Source organism: Miniopterus schreibersii (assembly GCF_964146895.1).
Source record: "Miniopterus schreibersii genome assembly, chromosome: 5".
In the NCBI taxonomy this organism is placed as follows: Eukaryota; Metazoa; Chordata; class Mammalia; order Chiroptera; family Miniopteridae; genus Miniopterus; species Miniopterus schreibersii.
The window spans coordinates 86,168,848-86,185,651 of record NC_138106.1 but is presented as its reverse complement, the minus strand read 5'-3'; the positions used below and the strand labels follow the sequence as shown (position 1 = coordinate 86,185,651).

Genomic DNA, 16,804 nt, shown 5'->3' with positions numbered 1-16,804 from the left:
ACTTTTCATGTTAAAACCTGTCCTCTTATTGAAATCAGAGAACCTTCTCCTTGGACTCACTATGAACCTCTTAACTAATAGACTTTTACCTAAAAACACACACACACACACATCCCGTAAACGCGGTGTTTCTCTCCTTACGTTACCCTTATGGTGCTTGAAAATGCAGGCGCTACTTTTGAGCCCCCCTCTGTGAACGCGGCTGCCACCCAGGCTTTTATTACTACTACCTCTCTTTGCAGACTTACTTTCCTACCCGTATTTTTCCTTTACCCAAATTTCCCCACACACTTTAGAGGTCTTTTAGTACATATGTGCTAATATAATTCCCTTTTAATCCTTTTTGTCAAAGATAGAAAAAAAATGTTCACATGTATAAATGAGTCTATATACATGAACATACCCTCTCCAAATACTAAATAATAAAAAACTTCAAAATGAAATAAACTCCTATTTTTAAGGAAAGCAATCACACAATTCACATGTGAAAACAAAGCATATTAAAACTTTATTCACAAACACTTACCTGACATTTAATCCAATTAATTCCAATTAATCCTGAAAAATAAAAATATTACATACATTATAAAAAGTTACTATTACTTAGTGATACATGTAACTAGTTCTATGAATCTTTTAGCCTCCAATTACCTTCCACTCATTCCTTCGTTAATTCAACAAATATTTACTGAGTACCTATTATGTACCAGGCACTATTACAGATGATGAACATATAGCAGTAAACCAGATGGACATGCTGCTGGACACTATATTCTAGTGGAATCAGATTTAAAAACATAACAAATGTTTGAAATTAAACGTAGTACAGTTACGCAGAAAGTGAAAAGTTTAAGGAAAACATGAAGGGAGGGTAACCCTCTCTCAGGTGACCTTTAAACTATTTGAACTAGGGAGACACTACACCAAAAATGTGGGAAGAGTTCCAGAAAGAGAAGTAAGGACAAAGGGCCTGGTGTGGCACTGAGCTTGGAATACTCAAGGGAGAGAAAGAAGTCAGGTGTGGCCGGGACACAGCGAATAAAAACCCGAGGAAACAAAAGGAGACAGAGGTCCGGTCATTCTTAAAGGCCGCGGCAAAATGTTTGGAATCTGTTGCAGTTGCAGTGGAATGATCAGATCTGACCCATCCATTGTCTTTTTTAGTTTTCCCATCACCTTCCATCTCCTCCATGCCCTCCTCCACCTCGAGTGGTCCACACAGCAGTCACCACGCCTGTCCAGGTCCCTGAGTTCTGTTTTCTTCTTCTGCTCAACCCCCCCAACCCCGTTCTCCCGCCCCGAGCTCCCAGCCTGCTCTCTACCTGCGTCTGTCTCTATTTTGCGCCGTAGCTCAGTTCGTTCATTAGATTCCACAGATGAGGGAGATCCCGTGGTACTTGTCTCTCTCCGACCGGCTTGTTTCACTTGGCATGATGTCTCCAGGTCCCTCCATGCTGTCCCAAAGGGTAAGAGATCCTTCCCTTTTACAGCAGAGTTGCATTCCACGGTGTGACTGTCCCACAGCTGTTTTATCCACCCATCTACTGATGGGCACCTGGGCTGCTTCCAGATCATGGCGATTGTGAATAACGCTGCTACGAGCACAGGGGTACATATTTTCGTTTAAGTTAGTGTTTCAAGTTTCTTTGGATAAATTCCCAGAAGAGGAACCACTGGATCATAGGGCAGTTCCATTTTAATTTTATTTTTTGAGGTAACCCCATACTGCTTTCCACAGTGGCTGCACCCATCTGCATTCCCACCAATACTGCAAAGAGGGTTCCCCTCTCTCCACACCCTCGCCAACACTTGTTGGCCTAGTGACAGTCATTCTGACAGGTGTCAGGTGATATCTCACTGTGCTTTTAACTTTAATCTCTCTGAGGACTACTGACGTTGAACCACCTTTCATAGGTCTACTGGCCATCTGTACGTCTTCTGGAGATATGCCTATTCATGTCTTCTGGCCCCAATTTAACAGAATTCTTTCAGTGTTTGTGTGTGTGTGTGTGTGTGTGTGTGCGTGTGTCTTGAGTTTTATAAATTCTTTATAAATTTTCAGTATTAACCCCTAATCATATGTATCATTGGCAAATAAGTTCTATTCAGGGGGTTGTCTTTTCTTCTTGTTGATGGTTTCCTTTGCTGTGCAAAAACTCTTTAGTTTGATGTAGTTCCATTTGTCTAATTTTTCTTTTATTTGCCTTGCCCGAGGAGATATATCAGAAAAAACATTGCTACAAGAAATGTCCGCGATTTTACTGCCTATGTTTTCTTCAAGGATTTTTACGGTACTGAGTCTAAAATTTAAGACCTTTAATCCATTTTGAGTTTATACTTGTGTGTGATGTAAGAAGGTGGTCTAATTTTTTTTTTAAAAAAAATACCTTTACTGATTTAAGAGAGATAAAGAAGGGAGAGGGAGAGAGAGAGATAGAAACATCAATGATGAGAGAGTCGTTATTGATCAGCTGCCTCCTGCACGCCCTCAACTGGGGATCGAGCCCCCAACCCTGGGCATGTGCCCTGACTGAGAATCAAACTGCGACCTCCTGGACCCTAGTTTGATGCTCAACTTCTGGGTCACGCCCAGCTGGGCTAATTTCATTTTTTAGCACATCTCTCTCCAGTTTTCCCAACACCATTTATTGAAGACTACCTTTAGTCCATCCTATGTTTTTACCTCCTTTGTTAAATTTAATTAACTATAAAGGCATGGACTTATTTCTGGGCTTTCCATTCTTTTCCATTGTTCTGTATGTCTGTGGGGTTTTTTTGTTTTGTTTTTTTGTTTCCGAGAGCGGAAGGGAGAGCAAGAGAGATAGAAACATCAATAATGAAAGAGATGCACCGATTGGCTCCCTCTTGCACACCCTCTACTGGGGATAGAGCCCAGAACCTGGACATGTGCCCTGACTGGGAATCCGTGACCTCCTGGTTCATGGGTGACACTCAACAATTGAGCCACACCAGCCAGTACCACGCTGTTTTGATTACTATGGCCTTGTAATATAATTTGATATCAGGTAGGGTGATTCCTCCAACTCTTGTTCTTTCTCAAGACTGCTGTTGCTATTTGGGGTCTTTTGTGGTTCCATACAAATTTTTGAAACATTTGTCCTAAGTTCTGTGAAATACGCCACTGGTATCTTAATAGGAATTGCATTTAACCTGTAGACAGCTCTGGGTCATATGGACATTTTAATGCTATTAATTCTTCCTATCCACCAACATGGAACATGGTATATGCTTCCACTTATTTGTGTCTTCCTCAAATTCTTCTGTGTCTTACAGTCTTCTGAGTACAGGTCTTTTACATCCTTGGTTAAATTTATTCCCAGATATTTTATTCTTGTTGAAGCAATTGTGAAAAGGATTTTTTTTAGTTTTCCTTTCTGATAGTTCATTATTGGTGTATAAAAATGCAATGAATTTCTGGATATTTATTTTGTATCCTGACTGCCAACTGAATTCATTTATCAGTTCTAGTAGTTTTTTAGTGGAATCTTTAGGGTTCTCTATATACAGTATCATGTCATCTGCAAATGATGACAGTTTTACTTCTTCCATTCCAATTTTGGATGCCTTTTATTTCTACTTCTTGTCTGACTTCTATGGCTAAAACTTCCACCACTATGTTCAGTAAGAGTGGTGACAGTGGACACCTCTGTCTTCCCTGATCTTAAGGGAAACACTTTTAGTTACTGCCCAATGAGTAAGACATTGGCTGTGGGTCTCTCACACATCCTTTATTACGTTGAGATACGTCCCCTCTATTCCCACTGCTGAGAGTTATCATAAATGGGTGCTAGATTTTATCAAATGCTTTTTCTGCATCTATTGATATAATCATGCTATTTTCATCCTTCCGTTTATACGATGTATCACATTTGTTGATTTGCAGCTATTGTACCAATCTTGCTTCCCCAGAATAAAGCCCACTTGATTGGTATATGATCTTTTTAATGTATTGCTAGATCTGGATTGCTAATGTTTTGTTGAGGATTTTACTATCTGTCAGGGATACTGGCCTATAATTCTCTTTCTCTGTAGTGTCCTTATCTGGTTTTGGAATTAGGATAATGCACACCTCATAAGATGAGCTTGGGAGTTTTCCTTCTTCTTGAATTTTTTTGAATAGTTTGAGAAGGACAGGTGTGAGTTCTTCTTTCAGTTTGGTAAAATTTACCTGTGATGCCATCAGGTCCAGGACTTTTTGTTTGTTGGTAGTTTTTGATTACTACTTCAATTTCATTAGTTATAATCAGTCTTAACAGATTTCTGATTCTCTGAGTCTTCCTGATTCAGTTTTGGAAGACTGGATGTTTCTAGGAATTTTTTTCTTCCAGATTGTCCAATTTGTTGGCATAGAGTTTTTCATAATATTTTCTGTCAATCCCTTGTATTTCTATGGAGTCAGTTGTTAATTCTCCTGTTTCATTTCTGATTTTATTTATTTGGGTCCTCTCTCAATTTTTTTTTTTTTTTAAATATATCTTTGATTTCAGAGAGAGGAAAGGAGAGGGAGAGAGATAGAAACATCAATGATGAGAGAGTCACTGATTAAGTCCGCAACCGGGCATGTGCCCTGACCGGGAATCGAACCCCGATCACCTGGATCCTAGGTCGACGCTCAACTGCTGAGCCATGCCCGGCCGGGCTCAATTTTTTTTCTTGATGAATCTGGTTAAAGGTTTGTCAATCTTGTTTATCTTTTCCAATAACCATCTCTTGGTTTCATTGATCTTTTGCACTTTTTTTTTAGATGCCATCCCATTTATTTGTGCTCTGATCTTTATTATTTCCCGCCTTCTACTCATGTTGAGCTTTGTTTTTCTTTCTCTAGTTGCTTTAAGTATAAAGTTAGACTGTTTGTGATTTTTCTTGTTTCTTGAGGTAGAACTGTAATGCTATGAATTTCCCTCTTAGTACTGCTTTCACTGTGTCCCATAGATTTGGGGCTGTTTTCATTTTCATTTATTTCAAGGAATCTTTTGATTTCTTCCTTGATCTCATTGTTAACCCATTCATTGTTTAGTGAAATCTTACTTAGCCTCCAAGTCTTTGTGTTTTTCAGTTTTTATCTTGTGATTGATATCTAGTTTCATACTATTATGGTCAGTGAAGATACTTGATATGATTTCAATATTCTTAAATTTATTGAGACTTGTTTTGTCCAAACATGTGGCCTATCCTAGAAAATGTTCCATGTGCACTTTAAAAGAATGTATATTCTGTTGTTTTGGGGTGAAATGCTCTGAAGACATCAACTAAATCCATTTGATCCAGTGTGTCATTTTAGGCCACTCATTTGTGAAAATGTCTTGATGTTGACTACATTTCAGTTTACATAATTTTAATGGCTGCACCACAACTTATAAAACTGGCTGCTTAGTGATGAAAATTTAAATAGTTTCTGAATGTATACTATTAAACAAACAATGCTGAATTAAACTAATATATTTCTTTGGGTGCCTGTGTACTAAATTCTTGGGACCAGAAATGCTGGATCAAAGTTTTATGCATTTTTATTTTGACATGTTGTCTAACTGTACTACGAAATATTTAAATCAATTCACATACTAGAGAAATGTGTTACATTACTAATGTGACATTTTTTTCCAATCTTTTCTCACTAATCTGAAATGTAAATACATTTTAGTTTTATTTTCCATATTTTAAATGAAAAAAAGGGAACTTTTATTATGTGTTTAAGTCATTTTTCCACCCAAGCTTCACCCCCATATTTGAAATCTGCCCCACCAGGCCCTGGAGACCAGGCAGGACTCGAGCCCAGGAGGCAGGGCTGTCACAGAAAGGAGCATGATTTTAGTCTAGGGAGACTCTGCTCCCTTGGCAGTAGAGGTAAATTCCCAAAGATAATTTATTCTTCAGAAATCTTCAGACTCTCAACTTCTGCTCACTTCTAAGTTATGCCAGAGGAATGACAGCGTGAGAGATCCCCTTGGTTTCTCCCCTTGAAGTTTCAATAATTTAAAAAGCTGTAATTCAATGCACAAACATACCTGAGAGATCCATGCACTGAGATATCTAAAGGTGGACAAGTGGGAATGACCTTGAGGTGAGAATGGAGAAACACTGAGATAGCCACAGATGCAGCCCTGCAGCCAGGGGCTCAAGGTGGGGCTGAGTCCAATGAGGGTAGGAATCATGCTGTGGCTGGCAATCTCGAGTCAGGAAGAACACAGAAATTAAGTGAGCATTCTTGCAGAAGTGAGCACAAGCTATGGCTGAGCCCAGTGACCTAGGCTGGAACACAGCACAGAGGTGTGGCCATGATTATCTGGCGGTGGGCACTGCAGACAGAGAAACAAAGCCACAAAGCCTGGCTACCCCTTAACCTCCCAGATCTCATCTCCCTTCACCCCCGGTGTTGTGTTGGAATAGCACAAAATCTGCAAACCTGAGAACTGGTGCTATAGAATCATTTTTACACTGAGCAAAGGGCAGTTCTGTGACTGCTCCCAGGAGAGTGGCACAGGGGGACTTAGGGGAGGGCTTAGATTGCAATACAGGACGGGGGTGCAAAGTGACTTAGAAGGTGGCCAGGTTACCCTAACCTACCCCACCACCACACATTGTGGCTACAATGATGGCAGCATCTTGCTGCAAGGGACAGCACTGGGATTTCACAGATATGGAGCTCCATCACCCACTGTGTTCCCCTGCAGGGTTGCTCCCCAGGGACTGAGGCGACCAGGTCACAGAAGAGACATTCATCTTCCCATTTTCCACTACCCCACGGAGATAAAAAAAAGTCAGAGAAAAGCAACAGAACTAAAAACCTTATGATTCAGCACCACATACTAAAATAATAGAATTCTTCATGTCAATCTACTAGAGAAATGCCACTCATACACAGATGCCTAGACAGAGGAGCCCATAAAATACCATAAATAACCAAGGTAGTTTGGCAGCTCACAGAAAAAAATTAAAAATCGCCAGTAAACAAACAAAGATATGGAAATATATTATTTAAATGGCAGAGAATTCAAGACTGCAGTCCTGAAAAAATTCAGTGAGATGCAAGAAAATATAGATAGGCAGTTTAATGAGCTCAGAAAACAAATCAACAAACAAAATGAGTACTTTATCAAAGAGACTGAAACTTTAAAAAACAATCAAATTGAATTTGTGGAAATGAATAACTTAATTAAAAAGATCGAGAATGAACTAGCAAGCATAAGAATAGAGTGAGTCATATGGAGGAAAGGATATTAGTAATATAGAAACTAGAAATCTAGAAATGACACAGAGGAAAGAAGAGAAACTTGAGCAATAAAAAAATTGAGAGAACTCTATGAGAAATATCTGACTTTATCAGAAAAAGCGATATAAGAATAATAGGCATACCAGAAGAAGAAGAGGGAAAGAAGGGAACAAATGCCTATTAAAGTAGTTGATGAGAACATCCCAAAACTATGGAAAGAGCTATACCCTCAGATCCAAGAAGGAAACAGAACACCTAACTACTTCAATCCAAAAAGGCCTTCTCGCCTGGCTGGCATGGCTCAGCAGTTGAGCAGAGACCTATGATCTTGGTTTGATTCCATCAGGGCACATGCCCAGGTTGCAGGCTCCATCCTAGTAGGGGGCATGCAGGAGGCAGCTGATCAATGACTCTCATAATTGATGTTTCTCTCTCTCTTTCCCTCTCCCTTCTTCTCTCTAAAATCAATGAAGACATTTATAACCAAACAAAACACAAAAACCAAAAAGGCCTTCTCTAATACACATTGTATAAAAACTGTCAAAAATTAATGACAAAGAGGAAGAGATTAACCAAAGAACTTATATGCATATATACATAACCCATGGCCTCAGACAACAGTGCAGTAGATCTGGGGTGGGGGGACAGGTGCAGGGTGGAGGGGGGTCAATGGGGAAAAAAGGGGCAACATCTGCAATACTTCCAAAAATAAAGGTAATTTTTTTTTTAAATATATATATTTTTTATTGACTTTAGAGAGAGGAGAGGAGGAGAGAGAGAGAAACATCAATGATGAGAGAGTCATTGATCGACTGCCTAGCCCGCAACCCAGGCATGTGCCCCGACTGGGAATCGAACCCTGATCGCCTGGATCCCAGGTTGACGCTCAACTGCTGAGCCACGCCCGGCCAGGCAAAGATAAATTTTAATAAAATTAATGACAGAGAAAGAATTCTCAAGGCAGCCAGGGAAGAGAAAGCTGCCTATAAAGGAAAGCCCATTAGATTATCACCAGACTTCTCAGCACAACCTCTACAAGCTAGAAGAGAGTAGAACCAAATATTCAAACTATAGAGGGAAATTACCAGCCAAGAATAAAATATCCAGCAAAGTTATCCTTTAGATATGAAGGGGAAATAAAGACTTTTTCAGATACACAAAAGCTGAAGGAATTTGTCACCAGAAGACCTCCAATGCAAGAAATACTCAAGGGGGCTATTTTACCTGAAACAAAGAACAAAAGGTCACAAAACTGCGAGTAAGATCACCAACAAACTTACGGCATAAACAAGGACAATTTGTGAACAACAAAAACATAAAAGGGAGAGTAAAAGTCAGAATTTGAAAAGAAGGATGGAGAGCAGACGCATTCAAAATAAAAAGGACTATAGTATATATGAAACTTTCTTTTTCATAAACCCAATGGTTAACACACACACACGCACAGCAACCCCAAAATTGAGACACGTAATTTAAAAACAGGAGAAACAGAGAAAAGAGGTATGGAATACAACCAAACGGAAGCAACAGACAGAAACACAAAAGATAAAATGGCTATAGGAAATCCTCATAATCAATAGTCACCCTAAATGAAAATGGTCTGAATTCACCAATAAAGAGGCACAGAGTAATAGAGTGGGTCAAAAAACAAAATCCAACCATATGCTGCCTTCAGGAGACACGTCTTAGCTGCAAAGGCAAAGAAAGACTAAAAGTAAAAGGGTGGGAAATGGTTCTCCAAAAACTAGCACCCACAGAAAAGCAGGTGTAGCCATACTTATATCTGACAAAACAGATTTCAAGACAACAAAGGTCATAAGAGACAAAAATGGACAGTTTAGTCCTGGTTGGGCGGCTCAGTCGGTTGGCGTATCATCCCTTAACCAAAAGGTTGCCGTTTTGAGTCCGTCAGGGCACATGCCTAGGCTGTGGGCTCCATCCCTGGCCAGGAGCATGTACAGGAGGCAAGTGACTGACGTTTCTACCCCACTGCTATTTCTCTCTCTCTCTGTAATCCCCTTCCTCTCTCTCTCAAAATCAATAAAAACATATCCTCGGGTGAGGATTAAATTCAACCAATCAATAAAATGGAAATTTTATAATGATAAAGGGACCCGACATCAAGAAAACTTAACACCTCAATATATATGTACCCAATCCAGGAGCACCAAGATATATAAAGAAACTACAAACAGAAATGAAGGGAGAAACTGACAAAAACACAATCACAGTGGGTGACCTAAATACTCCATTGACAACTCTAAACAGTTCATAAAAACAGAAAATCGATAAAGAAATATTGGCTCTAAATGACACAGTAAACAAAATGGACATAATTGACATTTACAGAGCCTTTCATTCCAGAACATCAGCTTATACTCTCCTCCAGGGCACATGGAACCTTCTCAAGGAAGGACCATATGTTGGTTCACAGAACTGGCATCAACAAACTCACGAAGATTGGAATCATACTAAGCACATTCTCTGACAATGCTTTGAAATTAGAAACCAACTGCCAAAAGGAAGTAAAGAAACCCACAAATACATGGACATTAAACAACATACTATTAAAAAATGGGTCCAAGAAGAAATAAAAAGATCAAAAGATATATAGCCCTGGCGGGCATGGCTCAGTGGTTAGAAAGTCAGCCTGCACCCTGGAGGGCTGCAAGTTCACTTTCCAGTCAAGGGCACATACCTGGGTTGCAGGTTTGATCCCCACCCCCAGTTGGGGTGTGTGTGGGAGTCAACCAGTCAATGTCTCTCTCTCACATCAATGCTTTGTCTCTCCCCTCTCTCTCCGTATCCCCTCTCTTCCACTCTCACTCTAAAAAAAAGAAGAAAAAAAAAAATCAACAGAAAAAATATCCTTACTCCTCAGGTAAGGATTTAAAAAGATGATTATATAGAGACAAATGAGAAAAATATGATATATCAAAAATTTTGGGATGCAGTGAAAGCAGTATTAAGAGGGAAGTTTATATCATTACAGGCCTATCTGAAGAAACAGGAAAAATCTCAAGTAACAACCTAATTTTACATCTTAATAGAAAAAGAACAAAAGCAACCCAAAGTCAGCAGAAAAAAGGAAACAAAAATTAGAATAGATTTGAAATAGAGAAAAAGACTATACAAAAAATCAATACAACAAAGATCTGATTCTTTGAAAAGATTAATAATATCAACAAAATCAGAAATGAAAGAGAAGTTACCAGAGACATTACAGAAATACAAACGATTATGCTAGAATACTATGAATGACTATGCCACCGAATTCAATAACCTAGAAAAAATGGCTAAGTTCCGAGAAATATATAACCTTCCTAGACTAAATCATGAAGTATTGTAAAATCTAAATAGACTGATCAACAGTGAGGAAATTGAAACAACCATCAAACTTCCCAAAATATAAAAGTCCAGAACCAGATGTCTTCACTAGTGAATTCTACCAGACATTCAAAGGTTTGATACCTGTCCTTCTCAAACTCAGAAAATTAAAGAGGCAATACCTCCTAACACATTTTATGAGGACAACATAACCCTGATACCAAAACCTGGCAAGGATAACACAAAAAAGAAAACTACAGACCAATGTCTCTGATGAATACAGATGTAAAAATCCTAAACAAAACACTAGCAAATTAAATAAAACAACACATCATAAAAATAATACATCACGATCATGTGGGGTTTATTCCAGGGGCTCAAGGATGGTTCAACATATACAAATCGATCAGTAACAAAACGAATGAAAAAAATCATATGATCTTATCAACAGATGCACAAAAAGCATTTGACAAGAAACAACATCCATTTATGACTGTCACACTCAATAAAATGGGTATAAAGTACCTCAATAAAATAAAGGCCATATATGACAAACTCTCAGCCAATATCATCCTCAATGGTGAAAAACTGAAAGCTTTTCCTCTAAAATCAGGACCAAAGGATGCCCACTCTCACCACTCTTATTCAATATAGTTCTGGAAGTCCGAGGCAGAGCAATCAGGCAAGAGAAAGAAATAAAAGGCATCCAAATCAGGAAGGAAGAAGTGTCACTTTTTGCAGAAGATATGATTCTGTATATGAAAAACCCTAAAGACTCCACCAAAAAAAACTATTACAAACAATAAGCAAATATAGTCAAGTTGCAGGATACAAAATCAATGTACAAAAAATCCACTTCTCTCTTGTACACTAACAAAGAAATATGAGGGGAAAAAAAATCAAAAAATTCCTTTTGCAATTGCAACCAAAAGAATAAAATATCCTATACTTAGGAATAAACTTAACAAAGGATGTGAAGGACCTATCTACATAATGAAAGCTACAAAGCATTATTAAAAGAGGCTAAAAAAGACACAATGAAATGGAAAGACATTGTGTGTTCATACATTGGTAGAATCAAGTGTTAATATGGCCATATTATCCAAAGCAATATACGGATTTAATGCAATCGATATCAAAATCCCAATGACATTTTTTAAAGATATAGAACAGAAAAATCATCAGATTTTTATGGAACCAGAAAAGACCTCAAACAGCAAAAGCAATCCTGATAAAAAAGAACAAAGCCAGAGGTATCACACTACCTGACTTCAAATTATACTATAAACCTATGATAATCAAAACAGCATGGTACTGGCAGAAAAACAGACACAAAGACCAATGAACAGAATTGAGAGCCCAGAAATAAAACCACATGTGGTTGACAAAGGAGCCAAAAACACACAATGGAGAAAAGAAAGCCTCTTCAATAAATGGTGCTGAGAAAACTAGAAAACCACATGCAAAAGAATGAAATTGGATCACAGTTTGTCCCCATTTACAAAAATTAATTCAAAATGGATCAAAGACCTAAATATAAGACCAGAAACAACAAAACACATAGAAAACATAGGTACTAAACTTATGGACCTTGGTCCTTAGAAAACATTTTATGAATTTGACCTTAGGGGCAAAGGAAATAAAGGCAAAAATAAATAAATAGAGCTGTATCAAACTATGAAGCTTGTGCACAGCAAAAGAAACCACCAGCACAACAAAAAGGCAACCAACCAAATGGGATATGATATTGGCAAACAACAGCTCTGACAAGGTGTTAATATTCAAAATATATAAAGAACTCATAAAACTCAACACCAAACAAACAATCCAATTAGAAAGTGGGCAGAGAACCTGAATAGACACACTTCTCCCAAGAAGACATACGAATGGTCAACAGGTAAGTGAAAAGATGTTCAACTTCACTACTTATTAGGGAAATACAAATCAAAACTACAATGAGATCCCACCTCACACCTGTTAAGAGTGGCTGTTATCAACAAGACAAGTAATAACAAGTGTTGGAGAGGTTGTGGAGAAAAGGAACCCTCCTTCACTGCTGGTGGGAATGTAGACTGGGACAGCCACTGTGGAAAACAGTGTGGTAGTTCCTCAAAATATTAATAGAGCTACCATACGACCCAGCAATCCCTCTTTTGGGTATCTACCTGAAAAACCTGAAAACATTTATTCGCAAAGATATACGCACCCCTATGTTCACTGCAGCATTATTCACAGTGGCCAAGACATGGAGACAACCAAAGTGCCCTGCGATAGAGGGCTGGATAAAGAAGATGTGGAACATGTACACAATGGAATACTACTCAGCCATGAGAAAGGATGGAATATTGTCATTCGAAACAACACGGATGGACCCTGAGAATATTATGCTAAGTGAAATAAGTCCATCAGAAAAAGCTAAGAACCATGTGATTTCATTCATATGTGGGATGTAAAACTGAAACTCAGAGACTCAGACAAAAGTATGGTAGATACGAGGAAAGGGGAGAGGGGAACAGTACAGGGTAAAGGGGGCCAAATATATGGTGATGGAAAATCTGACTTTGGTTGGTGGGCGCGCAATGCATATACAGATCATATATCACAGAGATATACACTTGAAACCTATATGATCTTATTAAACGTCACCCCAATACATTTAAAAATGTCCTTTGCATCTTCATTTCTGAGAATTAACTGTCATTTGTTCGCTTTTGTTTGCTAGATTTTTAAAACTTTTCTTTTGTGTTGTCTATATGAATGGTGTAAGAACTTTATAAAGGATAGTCTCTCTCTCACCCTGAAGAATGAATACTTTTAAGGTGAATTTTAGTACAACGCTGCTAAAATATATATGGAATATGAGCAGTCCTGCATTTCCTGTTTGTAAAGAAGCTAACGGGCCCTGGTTGGGTAGCTCAGTTGGTTAGAGGGTCATCCTGATAGGCCAAGGTTGCGGGTTTGATTCCTGGTCAGGGCACATACAAGAATCAACCAATGATGCATAAAGAAGTGGGACAGTAAATCGATGCTTCTCTCTCTCTCTTAAAAAAAAAAAAAAAAAAGGTAATATTGTGAAACCTCTCAGGCAAACCTTTTTAACTATGTGCCTACAAGAAACATCATCGCAATCAGTATTAAGGAAGGAGAGAAAGAAGGGATTTTCAGAGGAGGAAGTGGGAAGAGGAGAGAGAAAGAGAAAAGAACACGGACGCTCTGAGAAGGAAACACGTGTCTCCTACAGCGAGCAACAGCTGGATTATTATCCAGAAAAGAATGATTCGGCGCAAATTGTAAATCACATTCTCGGGATCTTTATTATGCAGTGTTTCATTATTTTTCCCATTATAACATCATTTTCCTTATAAACATGCATATATTGAACATGAATATATGTAATTCAGTCTTTATTTACAGAAGTGTTGCTACTGTACACACACACACATTTCCCACGTTTCAGTTTATTTTAATTTTGTGTGTTTAACTTAAATACTTTGGACATATTTCCAAATCAGAATATATAGAGCTTTCGAATGTTTTACAATATATTATCCCACCTTTGAATGTACTACAAATTATGTAACCACATCCCAATCAATAGTCATACAATTGCTTCCAAGTTTACCATCTTACCAATCAGCCTTTGACATAGATTTTTATTTGTACACTTAGCATGATAAATTCCAATAAGTGAATATTTGAAAAATTTGTTATCACCATATAAATGTTTTACCAACACATTCCACTGAGAGTCTGTAAGAGTGTATTTCTCTCATCACATTATCAAAAATACTGAGTGTTATCTGACTTCTTTTTTTTTTTTTTAAATATATCTTTATTGATTTCAGAGAGAGGAAAGGAGAGGGAAAGATAGAAACATCAATGATGAGACAGAGTCACTGATCGGCTGCCTCCTGCAGGCCCCGTACTGGGAATCGAGCCCACAACCCGGGCATGTGCCCTGACAGGAATCAAACCCTGATCGCCTGGATCCTAGGTCAACGCTCAACCGCTGAGCCACGCCTGGCCAGGCCTGGCTTTCCAAATCAGTAAAACAGGCAAAAACTGTCTTACTTTAATTAATTGTATTTTTCTAACATTTAGCGTGGCTGGGAGTTTTCATACTGCTCATTTGCATTGAGTTGATTCTTTTAATCTTCAAAATGGATTAATTTTAAAAGTCAGTGTTATAGGTATATTCATAAAATTAGCTTTTTCTATTTTATATCTTTTTTTTTTAATTTGCTTGCAAATGTTAGTAACAATCATGTTCCTAAGAGGGCTTTAGGTTTTGGTATCAACCTCATAAATGCTTTCCCCACAAGCCATGTTCACAAATATTCATTCAGGTTTTCTTCTTCTATTTTTTGGTTTAATTAACTTAGATTTAAATTTGTAAGTCACCTGCCCTGGGTGGTGTTGCTCAGTAGTTAGGTTGACGTGCCTCTCTCACATTGATGTTTCTCTCCCCACCCCCACTCTCTCCCTTCCCCCCTCTGAAAAGCAATGCAAAAAGTATCCTCAGGTGAAAATTAACAAACAAACAAAAAAACAAAGAAATTTAAGTCATCTAGATGACATTTGTGTTAAGAGTGAGGGAAAGTTCCAATTTTTAGTTTTCCCAGATACCTGATTGTCCAACAAGATCAATTAAATGTTATTTCACTTCTACCCCAGATTTAAAATATATACTTATGAAACATCAGCTTTACTTTTATTCTTAAATCTGTCTCTTCAGTTTCATTGATTTACCCATAAGTCTACTCCCTCTTCCATTGCTTTTTAATCAATACAGCTTCACAATACCTTTTATTATGTAGTAAAGTCTCTACATATATGTACATTTTTCTTTTAATCGAAATCTTCCTGACAAGTATTTGTTTTTCCACATGAGCTAAATAGTTGCTTTAAAACAAACAAAAATTTCGGTTAGGAATTTAATTTATACACCTTTAGAGAAATACTACTTTTATGTATAAAGATGTATTTTACTGTATTAGTACCTATATACTTCATCTATACACTTTATGTACATCTAGATTTTTATCTCTTTAAATAGGTTTTTCAATATTGTGTTAGTTCATGCCAAATTGGATGGTTTATTTGCTCTATTGTATTTTCCCGTTTATAAACATCACACCTACTGAAAGCTTTAAGTTACAGTGAGATGCAACTGGACACCGGTTACCAAATTCTTTTATTTTTTGAGATTTTCAGTTGTTTCCTGTAGACATTCAAGGAATACAACCACATTACGTGTAAAAATAATCGTCCTCTTTGCTAATCAGAATGTTAATATGCTCTTCTGCCCAATGTCACTGGCCTGAAAAATTCACAGCACTGTCCTGTGAGCTGTGGCCCTCCCACGCGTCACGGCGGGGACGCCGCGGCCCAGGGCCACCGGGGAGGGGTTCCCCGTGCGCTCCCCCGTCCCGGCGCCCAGCTCAGTCTTCAGTCCACCCTCCGGGTGGGTGGGAATCGCCCTTGCTGCACTATGTAGTGTTAGTGGCTACGCTTCGAATGTACAATGATTAAAAATTCGACTAAGTTGTACATCCTAAGAGGAGATAAACAAAACCAGAAAATAAATGAAAGGAAAATCTAAGTCTTGACATGTGTATTTTTATTTTATAGAAACAAAGACTGTACAGCGGAAGGAGTCAATCGCCCCGTCTGCCCGCACTGCTGACCTGAGACGGGGGTCTCTGCCGCAAGCCCGACCCTCCGCAGCCCGCCGCGCGGGTGGCCCGGCGGCCCCGCGCCCTCCTCCCGGGGGACGCCGGGCGCGCAGCCAGCTCCCCGGAGCGCGTTCCCCCCGGGCCCGCCGGGCTTCCCGGCAGACAGCATGGGTCCCGGGGTCCCGACCCCCCCCCCCGCCCCGGCTGGACTCGGCTCGCGGCGGGCGCCCCGGAACTTCGCCGCCACCTGAGGATGCGGGAGCGCGCCCGCCCCGGGCTCGGGTCGCCACCCCCGGCCCCACTCACCGCTCCGCACCGCGCCGCAGGCCGGGTCCCACCTTCCCCGCGGAGGAAAGAGCCAGGAGGGGCCGCGCCGCAGGCCGGGGTCCCACCTTCTCCGCCCGGGAAGAGCCAGGAGGGGCCGCGCCGCAGGCCGGGGTCCCACCTTCTCCGCGGAGGAAAGAGCCAGGAGGGGCCGCGCCGCAGGCCGGGTCCCACCTTCTCCGCCCGGGAAGAGCGAGGAGGGGCGGGGAAAGCGAGAGGAAGGGGAGGTGTTTCCAACAAAAACAAC

General features: G+C 39.6%; 1 protein-coding gene across 2 annotated transcripts in view; it reads right to left on the bottom strand.

Moving 5' to 3' along the window:
- The window catches only part of PLSCR4 (phospholipid scramblase 4), a 40,929-nt gene extending 24,157 nt beyond the window's left edge, over positions 1-16,772 (bottom strand). The window contains exons 1-3 of one of the 2 annotated variants that reach the window (XM_081139042.1): positions 16,679-16,729; positions 16,540-16,625; positions 527-558 (exon numbers count right to left, since the gene is read on the bottom strand). In XM_081139042.1, coding sequence (XP_080995168.1) covers positions 527-533 — 7 coding nt within the window. In that variant the 5' untranslated portion in view covers positions 534-558; positions 16,540-16,625; positions 16,679-16,729. Of the gene's footprint in view, positions 1-526; positions 559-16,539 lie in introns of both variants that reach the window. The other variant, XM_081139043.1, reaches the window with a different exon arrangement.
- Positions 16,773-16,804: the final 32 nt, after the last annotated feature.